This window comes from Solanum stenotomum, chromosome 11, assembly GCF_019186545.1.
Source record: "Solanum stenotomum isolate F172 chromosome 11, ASM1918654v1, whole genome shotgun sequence".
Classification (NCBI taxonomy): domain Eukaryota; kingdom Viridiplantae; phylum Streptophyta; class Magnoliopsida; order Solanales; family Solanaceae; genus Solanum; species Solanum stenotomum.
The window spans coordinates 35,251,852-35,267,021 of record NC_064292.1 but is presented as its reverse complement, the minus strand read 5'-3'; the positions used below and the strand labels follow the sequence as shown (position 1 = coordinate 35,267,021).

The 15,170-nt window shown below is 34.9% G+C and overlaps 2 protein-coding genes across 2 annotated transcripts; one reads left to right on the top strand and one right to left on the bottom strand.

The window, feature by feature from the left end:
- The first annotated feature begins 1,008 nt into the window (after positions 1-1,008).
- Positions 1,009-3,618, top strand: LOC125845872 (patellin-5-like). The gene is made up of 4 exons (XM_049525369.1): positions 1,009-1,689; positions 2,612-2,736; positions 2,849-3,008; positions 3,352-3,618. Exons 1-4 carry the CDS (start codon positions 1,009-1,011, stop codon positions 3,616-3,618), a joined length of 1,233 nt encoding a protein of 410 aa, XP_049381326.1.
- A 320-nt stretch (positions 3,619-3,938) lies between these two features.
- LOC125845871 (uncharacterized mitochondrial protein AtMg00810-like) lies at positions 3,939-4,970 on the bottom strand. Its single transcript, XM_049525368.1, has 3 exons — positions 4,443-4,970; positions 4,165-4,307; positions 3,939-4,005 (listed from the first exon to the last, which is right to left on the bottom strand). The coding sequence occupies exons 1-3, from the start codon at positions 4,968-4,970 to the stop codon at positions 3,939-3,941; spliced, it is 738 nt and encodes a 245-aa protein (XP_049381325.1).
- Positions 4,971-15,170: the final 10,200 nt, after the last annotated feature.

The window sequence follows — 15,170 nt, the reverse complement described above, 5'->3', positions numbered from 1 at the left end:
AAAAAGTAGCGGAGAGAGAGAAACAACAGAAAAAATTGCTAAAGGATTTAATTTCTCAAGGCATGGATTCGGTTAATATAAACCTAAGCTATTTGTATTTTAAAAAATGGATAAAGACCAAATCAGATAAGTTTTTGAATACTGAAAGGACTAAAATCGGTAAGTTTATAGTTAAGGGACTAAAATTGGTAAGTGTAAAGTTAAGGGACCAAAGCTGATAAGTTTTTAAATAGTTAAAGGACTAAATCCGTTAATTGTATAGTTAAAGGACCATTTTAGGCCTACTCCTATAGTTAAGAGACTATTTATGTCATTTCTCGATGGAGTTACGTCAAATGAGAAATGATAGTTAGTTGACCGCTTTTTTCTTAAAAGATACTTCCTCCATTTTAGCAATTTTACCGTTCAAGTTAACTTAATTTCTCGATCTTCAAGAATCATTTTAGATTATTTTTTTTCCATTTTTACTCTTTATTTGAATTTCCTATGTTACAAGCTCAACAAACTTTGATTGCTCAGTTTAGTATTGGAAGTAGTTATCATAATCAATGTTTAGTCATTATAAAGAGTAATTTAACAATAATTAACAATGATAAAATTAAAAATAATGTCTAATTAATGTTTTAATATTTTTTTCTTAAAAGGTATGCAATACCGTAACAATTCATTTATTATGACCGAGAGGGAGTAGGTAATAAAGAATTTTGATGAATGAAACTCGGATGAAAATAAAATCAAAAGATTCAAAAAAAATTCTTTACATGTTTGTTAAATATCGTGTAAAATGAGGTAGATGAACTAGGAAATGTATCATATTAATTTTAAAAAATGAAGGTCAATGCTAGGTGTATGGGAGTATAAAACAAAATAATAAATCAAGCTTGTCAACTTTAATTTCCTTGTTTCAAGGTTTGAAAAAATATGTTTGAGGTTGAATATTGAAAATCTTGTAATTTTCCCCTTTATATTAAAGTGTTCCCTCTAATTAATTTTCACCAAAATCCCACAATGGAGACGTTTTCACAAGATTCTCTTGCTGCATTGCTTATGGCACCTAATGAAACTTTGCCACTACAACCACAACCACCACCATCCCAAATTGTAAACGATAAAATAAGTCAATATGCAACGGAAAAACTCAAATATCCGTTGAAATTAGACTTGGAAAACACTTTTTTCGACACCTTATTATCACCCGTGGAAGAAATGAGACGAATGCTTTCTCGGAGTTTACAAGAAAAGGTGACGATTTGGGGAATTCCGTTATTGAAAGACAATAGGACGGATGTTGTTTTGTTGAAGTTCTTAAAGGCAAGAGATTTTCAAGTGGATGAAGCTTTTGATATGTTAAGAAAAACTATAGTATGGAGAAAGGAATTTAATGTGGATAAACTAGTCATGATGAGTGAAAATGATGTTGAAAATGTTATGTTGATACATGGGAAGGATAAGGAAGGGAGTTTGGTTTTTTATTGTAATATGATGTTTATAGACAAGGAGAATTTGTTGAGATGTTGGATTCAATTGTTGGAAAAAAGTATAAGGAAATTGGATTTTAGTCCTGTTGGGAATACTACTTTACTTCAAGTAATTGATGTTAAGAATTTTTCAGGATGTGGATTCAATGAGCTTAGGATTGCCACTACACAAACTCTTCAAGATAACTATCCACAACTTGTCACCAAACAGGTTCTTTAATTTCTTCCTCTCTATTTTACCCTTCCCAAATTAATTTAAAACAAAATATACACGGTTGGTACTACTAGACCGTAAGCCTTGGATATATATTTTAACATATTTTGTGTACGAAGTTGCTTTTGTTAGGGAGAGCTTTACCCTTCAATGTGGGACTTTCCGGCGCGAATTCGAATTTAGTCGGGCTCCAATATGAGTACCGAACAGCGAATGGAAAATCAAAAAAAAAAAAAAACACTATTCATTTTTGTACGCCATCATATAGATAGTCCTTAATTTGATAGTTGTGCAAATATAGTCCTTGGGATTAACAAAATATAATTAGAATGTCTCTAATGTTTACAAAATTTTAGGCTGCGATCTTGAGTTTTTTCAAAAGATTTTTAATTTGCTCAAAAAAATTGACTGTGGTTTATAGTGATTTACACGAAAATTTATCGTTTAGGTCGCTTACAATTTTTTCCAGACTTATTTATAAGAGATGCTAATTTTACACTTAAAGAGATAATCATTCATATACATAAGAGATCTAAAAAGATTGTACGTATTCTTCTGCTCAATTTGTAAATGGTCAAGAAATCTCAATTCGTCGTGGTTTTATATAGGGGTATAGCTATAGCTAGCCCAATGTGTCCAGTTGGACACTCTTCGTTGAAAAAGTACATTGTATATATATAAATAATATATATGTCAAATTCTACATTTGACGGATATATATTTAAAGTTTGACACTTTTGATAGAAGTTATGTTTTTGGCATAGTGATAATGAGTGTCTATTTAAATAAAGGAGTTCTAGATTCAAATCCGAAATAGTACAATAATTTTTTGTTTTATTTTGATAGTCACACATGATTATTTTTGGACATTCTTAATATAATAAAAATTTTGGTTCCACCATTGATTTTATATAAATAGGTGTTCATAAATATCCCAGGGTGGTACATGGGTTTCCACAAAATGATTAGTCCATTCTTGAGCAAAAGAACCAAAGAGAAGTTTGCTTTTGCTAGTGCATCAGAAAGTGCAGAAACCCTTCTCAAGTTTGTGAACCTCTTCTCTAAAACTTTAAAAACTTAATTTAAAGTAATATTATTAGTTTTTTTTTTTTTTGACTTGTATCACATGGCATTTATTAATTTGGTGAAACTGCAGCAACATTTCTCCTGAACATTTGCCAGTCCAATTCGGTGGCATTAGTAACCATAATTTTGATGAGGATAACAAAGAGTTCACTAACAAAGATCCAGCCACACTCATCACTCTTAAACCTAGATGCAAACAAGCTATTGAAATTCTTGTAAATCATAATGAGGTAATTAACATTCTTCAACCTACTTGAATTCTTGTTTTAGACATAATAATTACTCCTTCTATCCCAATTTATATTCTTTTTTAATAGTCAGTATCAAAAAGAATAATTATTTCTATACTATGTAACTACTTAACTTTAAAATAGTCATTTTCCTTTTATGGAAATGATTTATAACCACACAAATATCTATCAGTTATTTTAGACTACAAGTTTTGAAAGTCTTCATATCTCTTTTACGTGTCAATTCAAACTAACTCATATAAAATGAGAGGGAGATAGGTGTGGTGGAATGTAAAAAATCCTTCATCTTTAATCAGATATCTTGAATTTTTCGAATTTACAGAGGTGCCTCATTAGGTGGGAGCTAAGAGTGGTTGGATGGGAAGTGAAGTACTGTGCTGAGTATGTTCCAAGGGATGAATGTGCTTACAGTATAATAGTTCAAAAGGCTAGGAAGATTTTTCCAAGTGATGAACAAGTCATTTCTGGCTGTTTCTATACAGGATGTGATTGTGAAGGTAAGATGGTGCTCACAATTGATAACCCTACCTCCAACAACAAGAAAGTTATCTACAGGTCCAAGGTTACACTCTGTCATGATAATGCTTGATAATGCTGAAATTAGTAATGTATGGACTATAATGCTGGGAAAAAACATTTCATTCTTTTTTATATACAATTGTTTGAACTGAATAAGAATTTTAAGTTACTGCAATAGTTTTTAGCAAAATAAGTTGTTTAGTTTAAGATAAATTGAATTTTGAGTTTTAGTTAGATTGTTTTAGTTGTTGAGATATTTTAGTATTTTTGAATTTTAAATTATGTCTTTTATGTTGGCTATTTAAAGCCTCTCAATGCTTAATAAAATGATTGAAACCTATTGAAAGTCATTGAGAGATATTTCAATCATTCTTTTTGCTGCCCTATTTTTTAAAAGAACAACAAAAATTGAGAGGAGCAATCAAAACTGACAGCATTCAATGTAGCATTTAACAATCTGTGCACATCGTGAAGAGATGAAACTACATTCTCAGAATTTTGTTATGAGTGATCTACTACAATCAATCAATAGTACATATGTATAGACTCTATAACTTACTAATAACAGACCTACATCAACTTGGAAAGTAAGTGACTAAACTGCCCTTTAACTAACTTCTCTGACTGATAGCAGACTAACAAAAAATATCCAATACTCCCCCTCAAGCTAGAGGGGTGATAGACATCAAACACTCCAAGCTTGGACAACAAAGAATGATGTTGAGCACTAGTAAGTCCTTTGGTCAGTAAATCAGCAAGCTGCATATTGGTGGACACACAGCAGGTAGGTTAAATCAAACCAGATTTGATCCTTCTTCCAACAAAATAACAATCAATATCTATATATTTAGTCCTCTCGTGAAAGATGGAATTGTTAGCTATTTGTAAATCAACCTTGCTGTCACAAAACAACCCCATAGATGAGGACAGAACAAAATCACTATCTCTGAGTAGACCTGTCAACCAAATAATCTCTGCAGTGAAAATAGCCATGCTCCTGTACTCAGTCTCTGCAGATCTCTTGCTAATCGTGTGTTGTTTCTTGAATTTCCATGATACTAAGGAACATCCAAGCATAATCACATACTCTGTAACCAACCTCCTAGTGTTTTGTCTTGTCTTTCCCAACACATCGCAGAAAGCAGCCGTAATAATGATGTCTCCAGCAGGAAGAAGAATCCCTAAATCAGGAGCATCCTTTAGATATCTCACTATCCTCAAAGAACTATCCAAATGAGAATATTTAGGCCTTTGCATAAACTGACTGAGCATCTGAACTGCAAAACAAATATCTGGTCTAGTGATGGTCACATACAACAACTTCCCAATGAGTTTTTGATAGCTCAAATTATCATCTAGCTCAGGATTATCAGAAACTCCAACTGCTACATAATAATCCAGAGTGGTGAGTTTTCTATTCATCTCGAACAGAGTTATAGCAGGTTTAATACCACTAAGTCCCACATCTGAAATGAGTTCTAGAACATATTTTCTCTAATTCAAAAGTACCTCCTTCTGTGATCTAAGTATCACAACGCCTAAGAAATATCTTAATTGGTCGAGATCCTTCACCTTGAATACCTTGTGCAAGGTGTCCTTGGCAAGTTGAATTAATGTGAGACTACTACCCGTGATGACAAAATCATCCGCATACACCAAGATCATGACAACGTCTGAACCTAACACTTGTGTGAATAAGAAATAGTAATAGGAACTTTGGGAGTAACCTCCTTTTACTTGGGCATCAGTGAGTTTAATATTTCATTGTCGTGATCTAAGACCATAAAGGGATGTCTTGAGCTTACACACCAATGACTCCCCTTATTTATGAAAACCTTGAGGTAACTGCATGTACAGGTCCTCATAAAGATCTCCTTAAACGAACGCATTATTGAAATCCATGTGAAATAAATCCCAATTCCTAGCAGCTACAACTTCAATGACAGTCCTCAAAGTGACCATCTTTGCCACTGGTGAGAATATGTCATGATAATGCAGCCCTTCTAGTTGGCTGTAACTTTTAGCTACCAACCTTGCCTTGTATCTTTCAATGTCACCATTTGCCTTGTATTTGATCTTAAAACCCCATTTTGAGCCAATATCATGCATACCAACAAACAAGGGAACTAAATCTCATGTGTGATTGTCTTCCGTTTCTTGAATCTCCGGTTGCACTGCATTCACCCAATTTCGGTGACATGATGTTTCCTTGAAGATTTTGAGCTCAACATGAGTTGAAAAAGCATGTATAAAAGCCTTGTAGGCAGCTCACTACTTATTATAAGAAAGTATNTACAGCTTCAATGACAGTCCTCAAAGTGACCATCTTTGCCACTGGTGAGAATATGTCATGATGATGCAGCCCTTCTAGTTGGCTGTAACTTTTAGCTACCAACCTAGCCTTGTATCTTTCAATGTCACCATTTGCCTTGTATTTGATCTTAAAACCCCATTTTGAGCCAATATCATGCATACCAACAAACAAGAGAACTAAATCTCATGTGTGATTGTCTTCCGATTCTTGAATCTCCGGTTGCATTGCATTCACCCAATTTCGGTCACATGATGTTTCCTTGAAGATTTTGGGCTCAACATGAGTTGAAAAAGCATGTATAAAAGCCTTGTAGGCAGCTCACAACTTATTATAAGAAAGTATCTTATCTATAGAATATAATGAAGAAGAGGCCTATTTCTTTCCTGTGACATAATTTTTCAACTAAACAGGAGGATTGACACGTCTTTCAATTCTTCTGAGTTTCTCAATTTTAGTTGGTGCCTCAGAATAAGGATTAACATCCATGCTAGGGACCTAAACATCTATGACCTCAACATTATCATCATGAATGTTGTTTAAGTCCATAAGAACATCATCACCTGCAGATGGCATGTCAAGGAGTGAAGTTTGAGGCAAATACACTAGTATCTCTGATGAGGAAGGAGTAACCATCTCAGGCAAGTGGACTCCAAATACATCCTCATTTTCTCCCTCTGAGCCCTTTAAAGGAAAATTGTCTTCTCTGAACAACACACTCTACTCACTAAGCAAGTACCTGATTCTAAATCAGATAAATGTAACATTTTTGTGTTTATGAATAATTAATCAGAACAGTTCTTCTTGCTCTGGCATCAAAATTAGTCCCTTTAGACAAAGTAGAAGCAAAACACAAACAACCAAAGACCCTCAAATGATCATAAGCAGATGGTTTATGGTATAACATCTCATAAAGTGTCTTACATTGTAGCACTGGGGTAGGCAACTTATTTATTAAGTAAACAGTTCTCACACAATCACCCCAAAATCTATTTGGAACTGGGCATTGAAACTTAATAAACCTAGTCACTTCTAAAATGTGTATGTTTTCTCTCAACCACCCCATTATGTTGGTGTGTATATGCACATGAGATTTGATAAACAATTTCTATCGAAGAAATAATTATGAAAAATGAGAATCAAATTTTTTTAACCACTATCTGATCTTAAAACATTAACTGTAACACCAAACTGATTTGGCACATTCATTAAGAAATCTTTCAATATGTAACAACTCGGAAGTTGGAAAGTCGAAAGGAAAAGAAAAATATAAAAAATTGGCTGAAGCAGTGGTCGACGAGTTTGACCCACGGACCATAGGAAGTCCTACGAAGTGTAGGATGTGAACCATAGAATCCAAAATGAGTTTTTGGAAAATTAAGTCCCGGTAACTCATTTGGTGGTTGAGCAGGACGGTCCATCTATCACGACTCAAAGTATACCCTAGGTGTAACATGACACATAGTACCCCGAGAGGCCCTACACAAGCCACTTAGCATACATCATACGAGATAATAGAAACAAAAAATTTAAAAGATAACATTTCATATTTCAAAGAGCTTGACAAATAGAAGCCTAACATAAGTCTCAATAAGACATCTAATATATCATAAGAAAAGTGATTGGGACATAATTGATGCAAGTATATGTAGTCGAGTTAGTTAAAATGATGTAAAGGAATCTGAAAATCTATTAGAAAGCTGTTAGAACTGTTAGGCAATTAACATTGTTCAGCTGTCAAGAAATTAGTTAGTTAGTTACTTTTGTTGTATTCTTCTTTAAGTCATTTTACCCATTGATTAGTTGTATAATTACATGGGAAATGTACTGATTCACTCATTCATGAATAATATCATTCTATTCGTTCTTCCTTCTTCTACATCTTCTCAGCTAATCTTCTCGGTTGTACCCTGAATTAGTTTTCATCTTCTTCGAGCCACAGCTCCTAGATTAGCTACTATCATCACAATTGAGTGTGAGTGCATCAATTGGTATCAGAGCCTTCATTCCTCGGCATGGCTTTGACTCGCAATAAGAACCCAGAAGGATCGACAGAGGACGCAGATAACAATTTTTTGCAGATTCAAGAGCAATTGCAGAAATTGATAGCGACTATGAATAATCAAAATGTGAGGACAGATAAGGAATTGTTGGAAATCAAGCAATCCATTAGTGGTATGAAGCAGAGAGACAAGGAATTGGATAATTACAGAGGTGAATCTTTTGCTGGAGGTGACAATTCTGGAGAATTGAGGCAGTTGAACACAAGTAGAGACATTCAGACTGGAGTAACTGGTAATTTTCTCACTCGATGCTCTAGGTTAGATTTCCCTAGATTTTTTGGGCAAGATATGAAACATGGTTGTATAAGGTGGACCAATTCTTTTCTATGGATGAAATTCCTTATAGTCAGAGGGTCAAAGTCACATCAATTCACTTAGATGGGGAAGCTATTGCTTGGCATAGGTCTTATATGAAAGCTAGGAACACTGTTGTAGATCCTACTTGGACAGAGTATATTTTAGCTTTGAATGAAAGGTTTGGGGATGGATATGAAGATTCAATGGAATCCATTAAGCACCTGGAACAAACTAGCAATGTAAGAGCTTACCAAGCTGAGTTTGATAGGCTGCTGACTGGGGTGAATTTGTCTAATGAGAATGCCATCAGTTGTTTCTTAGGAGGGCTCAAACCTGAATTGAACAAATCAGTAAGGATGCAGGCACCAAAGACTCTGATGCAAGCTTACAAGTTGGCTAGATTGCAAGAGGAAGTTTTTGAGGCATAAGCTCAGTCCTGGGGAATTAGATCTTCTGGAAAAAATCAGAATCTCATTTTACCAACTCCAAACTTCCATAGAAATCAGAATGTACAGAGGCTCATACCAGCTAATACTAGTTACAGGAAACCTTTTGATAATTCTTATAACAAACCTAGTGGATTTCAGGGAAATTTTAATGGAAGGAAGCTCTTAACTGCAGCAGAGATGGATGAGAAAAGGGCCAAGGGACTGTGCTTCCTTTGTGATGAAAAGTATGTAAGGGGGTATGTGTGTAAGGCCAAGAAGCAGTTGTTCTTAGTAGAATTGTGTGAAGAAGGAAATGTAACTATGGAAGAGGATCTAGAACCAGATCAGTTCCAGGATCAAGAAGCAATTATCAATCCTGAAGAATGTATGACAATTTCATTGCAAGCCTTCACTGGTGTCACTGGGTACCAGACCATTCGAGTCACTGGGTATCATGAGAAAAGACCATTGTAGATTCTTATTGATACAGGTAGTACCCACAATTTTGTTGATGAAGAAATGGCAAGGCAGCTAGGATGCAAGGCCAGCACAATCATGGAACAGTCTATTAGTGTAGCTGATGGGAGGAAGGTACAAACTGCTTCCATTTGTAGGAATCTGCAGTGGTTGTTACAGGGGACTACATTTTCTTCTGATTTCCTATTACTGCCATTAGTAAATATTGATATAGTATTGGGGATCTAATGGTTGAATACATTGGGGAGAATTCTCTTTGATTTTAGCAAAAGGACCATTGAGTTCATGCACCAAGGGAAGAAGCACGTGTTGAGAGGGGCAACCACTCAAGTCAAAACTACTAAGGCTAAAGTGTTGAATAAAAAACCTGCAGAACAAGTACAATTTTATATGTTGTCAGTGAACACACCTGCTACCTTCCAATGTAACCACATCCAAGCTATCACACCCACAGGTGATGACATTCTAGTTGTTTTGGTTTCTTTAATGGAACAATACAAGTGTATATTTGATATTCCTACTGCATTACCACCTCACAGAGGACCCTATGATCACAGAATACCACTCATAGGCAATGTAGCACCTATTAGTAAGAGAGGCTTCCTAGAGTAAAGAAGAATACAACAAAAGTAACTAACTAACTAATTTCTTGACAGTTGAACAGTGTTAACTGCCTAACAGTTCTAATAGCTTTCTAACAGATTTTCAGATTGCTTTACATTCATTTTAACTAACTCGACTACATATACTTGCATCAATAACCCATACATCACATGCAAAGTTTGAAAACGGAAATTACATAAAGCTACGAAAGTATATCGATCCTTGGAACATGAGGACTCACCAATCTTCAAAGCCAATGAAACCAACTAGCCACGAGTATGAGAGGTAGGAGCATCAGATCCTACATTTGGTGAAACAATGTAGGCACAAGTATGCATTAGTACATGGTATGTACTAAGTATAGTGCAATGCATAAATTAGATATGGTAACATGAATGACTTAAGACATATAAAACATAATCAATAGTTGACCATTTAAAAGCTTAAAGAAGTAAAACATGAAAATCATAAAATATAATCAATACATTTGAAATAAGGGACAAAAGAAAAGCTTTGAAGAAAACATAGTCATTTTGGGGGATTTTAGCTTTAACCGATATTATAATAACAAAAGAAAAAGAAGTTACAGATACACCTTTAAATCTTGGCTTCCTTAAAAAATTTGCACATCATTTTCCTTCATTCTTGTCACAAGAAAATTCAAACTTCTGCAACTTAAAAAGAAAAAAGTGTAAAATTAAAAAGAGACAAAAATTAATGGGAAAAAGAAAAAATTATGGTAATAATTAAAAGAGATATAAATACTCTTTTGTCCCAATTTATGTGACATTGTTCTTTTTTCGAGAATCAAACCGTTTAAGTTTGACTGAAAATTTACACATGAAATCTTCAAATTCTTTGAAATGAAATTTATATATTTATAAACTATGAAGAAAGTATTACAAAACACAATAATTGACCATTCAAAATATTTAAAATATATATGAAAAATTGACGGTCAAAGATAGACTTGTTTGAATCTCGAAATCCTAAAAGTGCCACATAAATTGGGATGGAGGGCGTACGATATTTTTATTTGTAGAAAATTTTAGAAATATTAAATTATGACAATAAAAAGGAGAGATAAATTAGACTTTTTAGAAAATTATAAAAATTGAGGTAAAAAGAGAAATTTAAGAAAATATAATTAATTATAGTGATGGTAAAGAGAGATAGAAAGTAATAAATTATAGTAATAATGAGGAGAGATAAATAAGATTTTTTTTTAAAAAAAAATATTTTTTTTTAGACTTTAGAGATCAAAAGAAATAAAAAATTCAAAAAATTGACAAAAAAGATAAATGATAATTCTGCCCAAAGAGAAGTGTCATATATATATATATATATATATATATCATTTTATGTGTGTTCTCAATATTATATTATTATTTTTATTTTTAATAATTTCTTTTTCTTTTTTTTCAAATAATCACCCTATATCATTTTATGTGTATTCTCTTCTCTCAGATGCTTAAACACTATTTTTTTCTGATTAGTAGTTACCGGAATGGCCAATTCAGTCGTCGGCCAACCCCCTAGTGCTGGTTAGGCCTTGCCTCTTTATTATGATACTTCGTTTCCAATACTTAAACATCCTAACAGTTTACTTACGAAAGAAGATAATAATGTTGGACCCTCACAGATGAGTCCTGGAAAGGAAAACTACGCTAAACTAGTTAAGGACTCAACGACACAACGAAGAAATCACGGTGCAGTGCCACCAATCCAAATGAAACAAACTCACTACGTAGAGAGAGTACCCGGAATCACATGGACCAAAGAGAAAGTGGATAGAATGAATGTGTTTGAGAATCTACAATTTGAAGTTGTTGGAAAATTCTCTTATAGATGGCCAGAACTAGATAATTTGAGACTGCAAATTCCTAAGAAATTACATATCAAAGGAGATTGTAATATTGGTTTGCTAAGGAATTGTAACGACATGTTCCCGTCGTTATATTTAAGCCACTGGGAAAAGAATTGGGGCTAGAAAATTTTTGAGTAGTGACTTGAAAACTCCTAGCCTAGTCCAAATTTGAACGAAATCTAAGTTGGGTGAGGTCTAGAAAAATCTGGTAATGAATGAGAGATTTAATAACAAATTTGATTACATGAGTGGATAGCTAAGACGTTAAGAAATCCGTACGACTTTACGGAATCAAATTTGGGCGAGTAGAACTCCCGAAACTGATATAGTGTGAATGGGTAGTTTTTAAACGTCAAGGGTTGAAGGTGTATTGTGAAATGGGGGTTTGAAACTCTAATTTCGACGTGTTGTCTCCGCGCAGGCCACCAGGGTGGGGCCACTGTGGCGGATAGGGTCCGCCGTAGCGGCCCAGTCGCGAATTAAGTCGGGATTAAACCCCAAAAACGTTATTATTCTGCACCTTTCATTCTTGAGAGCTAAGAAATGACTCAGGGCAAGTTCTTGACAGTTTTCCACCTCTTCTAGCGCAAAAGGTAAGAATTTTACTACCCTAATCCATTTTTCGATCCGTAGAACTTAGATTCATGGGTGATTATCATTGGGGAGGATTTTGACCTGAAACTAATGGTGGAAAAAGCCCTAAGTTGGGTATTGTGATCTTGGGTTTGGCCTAATGTTGATAATTTCAATTGTAAGCCGGGTAATTAGGCCTCGTTTATTGATCATTGCATTAATTTATTGTTTTAAAGAATTCGGAAAGGGAAGATTCAAGTACCTTAGGGGGGTTCAACCTTGGTTTCGAGGTAGTTGATGGTTTGATTTCATGTTTGTGTGATGTATGTTGGTAATTGCTTCATTGTAATGCATATATGTATGTGAATAAAACACTATTGATCCAACCAAATGAATTGTGCATGAATGAACAAATGAATGTCATGATTTAACACTTGATTGTATGATTGTGAGTATGTACATTATGAGTGTGAATGTGATTGTGGTTGTGTTGAATGGATCGTGTGTCACATTCCGACACACTAATTAGGATCGGGTGTCACGTTCTGACACATATATTGGAGCGGGTGTCGCGTTCTGACACACTAACTGGATCGGGTGTAACGTTCCGACACATATATTGGATCAGGCGTCACGTTCTGACACACTAATTGGGATCGTGTGTCACGTTCTAGCATACTAACAGTTTGGGTATGGGTTATATGAGAGGACCATTGAATTGTCATATCTACTTATTATTGAGAATGTGTAATTGTACATTACTCCTGAAATGATAATCAATGTTCATATATATTTTGTATATGTCATGTGTACTATGTTGTGACTTCTTATATATGTTTCTCTTACTAGAATAGTCATGTGATCCTACCAGTACGCTGTGGTTATGTACTGATACTGCACTTGCTCGTTCTTTGTTGAGTGCATCTTCAGGCGGCTATTGACAGACCTCATCTAGGAGATCAGTGATCAAGATCGGAATTCAAGGGTGAGCCAGCTCTTTCAGGTTGCCATGGAGTCCGTCCTATTGTTTAGTCCATTTCCTTTGGACTTAGACTAATTAGTTATTTCTTATTTTAGTTGGGGTTGTACCCCTTTTTCTTAGACTTGTTGCACTTTAGATGTTTTGGTACAATGACTTTCAGGTTCTAAGGGTTAGACTTCCGCGTTGGTTTGGTTAAGTTGTTTATTTTAACCTTTGGAGTTTATGGGAACTCTATATAATTTTTACATTTAAACCTTCTTCTGTATCTTTAAATGCTTAGTTTTTCATTAACTTGGCTAGAGGGGTTGTAGTAATGGTTCTCCCACAGGAGGGTTAGTGTGGGTGCCAATCACGACGGTCTGGGTCGTAACAAAGTTGGTATCAGAGCCCAAGGTTCGTTGATCTCATTATACCAAAATAAGTCTAGTATAGTCTTGCGAAACGGTATGGATATGTCTGTACTTTTCTTCGAGAGGCTATAGGACTTTAGGAAAACTCATTTCTTTCTTTCTTCGTGCTATTACTTGAATTCAATTGGTATCTAGGTGATACAAATTGGTATATTTCCTCTTTCACTCTATGGTCAGAACTAGAGCAACAGAAGTGGTAACACCAACACTAGCAAGAGAGGATGTGTCCTTCCAAATAAGCATGCTTCCCCGATTCAATTCGGGCATGTAACGACTAGTGACAAACATGAGGTTTTATTTATGTTCTTAAGGTTGAAAAATTTGAAAATTCTTATGATTTTCTTGTTGATTGTCATGAGCTGCTTCATAAGATGGATAAGGTAGAGTGATTCGGCGTTGAGTTTATGATATACCAGTTCAAGGGAGACACCAAAATGTAGTGGTGGTCTCATGTTGAGTGCCGACTAGTAAATGCACTACTCATGACTTGGGAAGTATTTTATAGCTTTCTGTATGGAGAAGTATTGTCATGCCCTGAGACTATCCCCGAGACACGGACATGGGACCTAGGACCACAAGTGGTCCCAAGCTAACCCTGTTGGCATGATCATAAGCATACTAAAGATAATAAACTGATGCGGAAGCTAAATCATAAATAAAAATGAAAAGATAGGGAATACCCATATACTATAACTGAGATAAATGAAAACTGATGAGTTCAATACAAAGAAGATATTAACTCAATACTAAGCTGAATCTAACTATGTCTGAAATAAGCCTCTAAACTAACTAGAAATGTTGGGACATGCCCCAACTAGGTCTAGCAAAACTGAAACTAAAGACTAAAAGCAATAAAGATAAACATGTCACTAGTCCTCGAAAAATGAGGACTCACCACTGATGCTGCTGAACTGAAGATCGGGAATCGATCTAAGCGTGATCTGGATGCTGAGAACCTGAACCTATATCATGAGAAGATGTAGCGCATGTATGCGTCAGTACTTGAGAGGTACTGAGCATGCAGGATAAGAGTAAAATTGAAATAACATATAACTGAACAAAGTAATAAAGCAATGAAATAATCTGAACATGATATAGATACTGAAAATACTGAATATTGAGCTAACTGATGCAATGACCAAATTTATAACATGTTGAGACTGAATACTGACTGTACTGAAATATGGTTAATGCAATAGAGTCTGACTGAACTGTCGGAGCTACTAATAACCGACATAAAACCACATGAGCTAAATGTGGAGTCCGATGTATACACCCCATCGAGAGGATCCAATATACCCTGCCAGAGGTATAGAGGCATGCTGGCGTGATCACTAAACTAATGTTGCCCACAAAGGGGACTTACACCTACGTGGCTCGTAGTTCTGGGACTATATGGATACGTTGAACCCTAGTCCAACTCGGTATTATGCTACTTCCAATGAATTAAGTGGTTAACTGGTTATGACTGAATTTCTGTAAATACTGGATAGCTCAAAACTGAACATGCAAACTGAGAATGCAACAATTAATCTAATAATGATGCATTAATAACTGATGCATGTATAACTGAATAACTGAGATATCTGACCTAGCATATGTAATTCAAGA

Excerpts from the sequence above, each read along its gene's own strand:
- LOC125845872 (XM_049525369.1), top strand. The coding sequence starts at position 1,009 with ATGGAGACGTTTTCACAAGATTCTCTTGCTGCATTGCTTATGGCACCT. Across the intron at positions 1,690-2,611 it reads CACAACTTGTCACCAAACAG|GTGTTCATAAATATCCCAGG; the intron begins GTTCTTTAATTT and ends TTATATAAATAG. Across the intron at positions 2,737-2,848 it reads AGTGCAGAAACCCTTCTCAA|CAACATTTCTCCTGAACATT; the intron begins GTTTGTGAACCT and ends GTGAAACTGCAG.
- LOC125845871 (XM_049525368.1), bottom strand. The coding sequence starts at position 4,970 with ATGAATAGAAAACTCACCACTCTGGATTATTATGTAGCAGTTGGAGTT. Across the intron at positions 4,308-4,442 it reads GGTTGTTTTGTGACAGCAAG|CTTGCTGATTTACTGACCAA; the intron begins GTTGATTTACAA and ends ACCAATATGCAG. Across the intron at positions 4,006-4,164 it reads GTCTGCTATCAGTCAGAGAA|ATTGTTAAATGCTACATTGA; the intron begins GTTAGTTAAAGG and ends CGATGTGCACAG.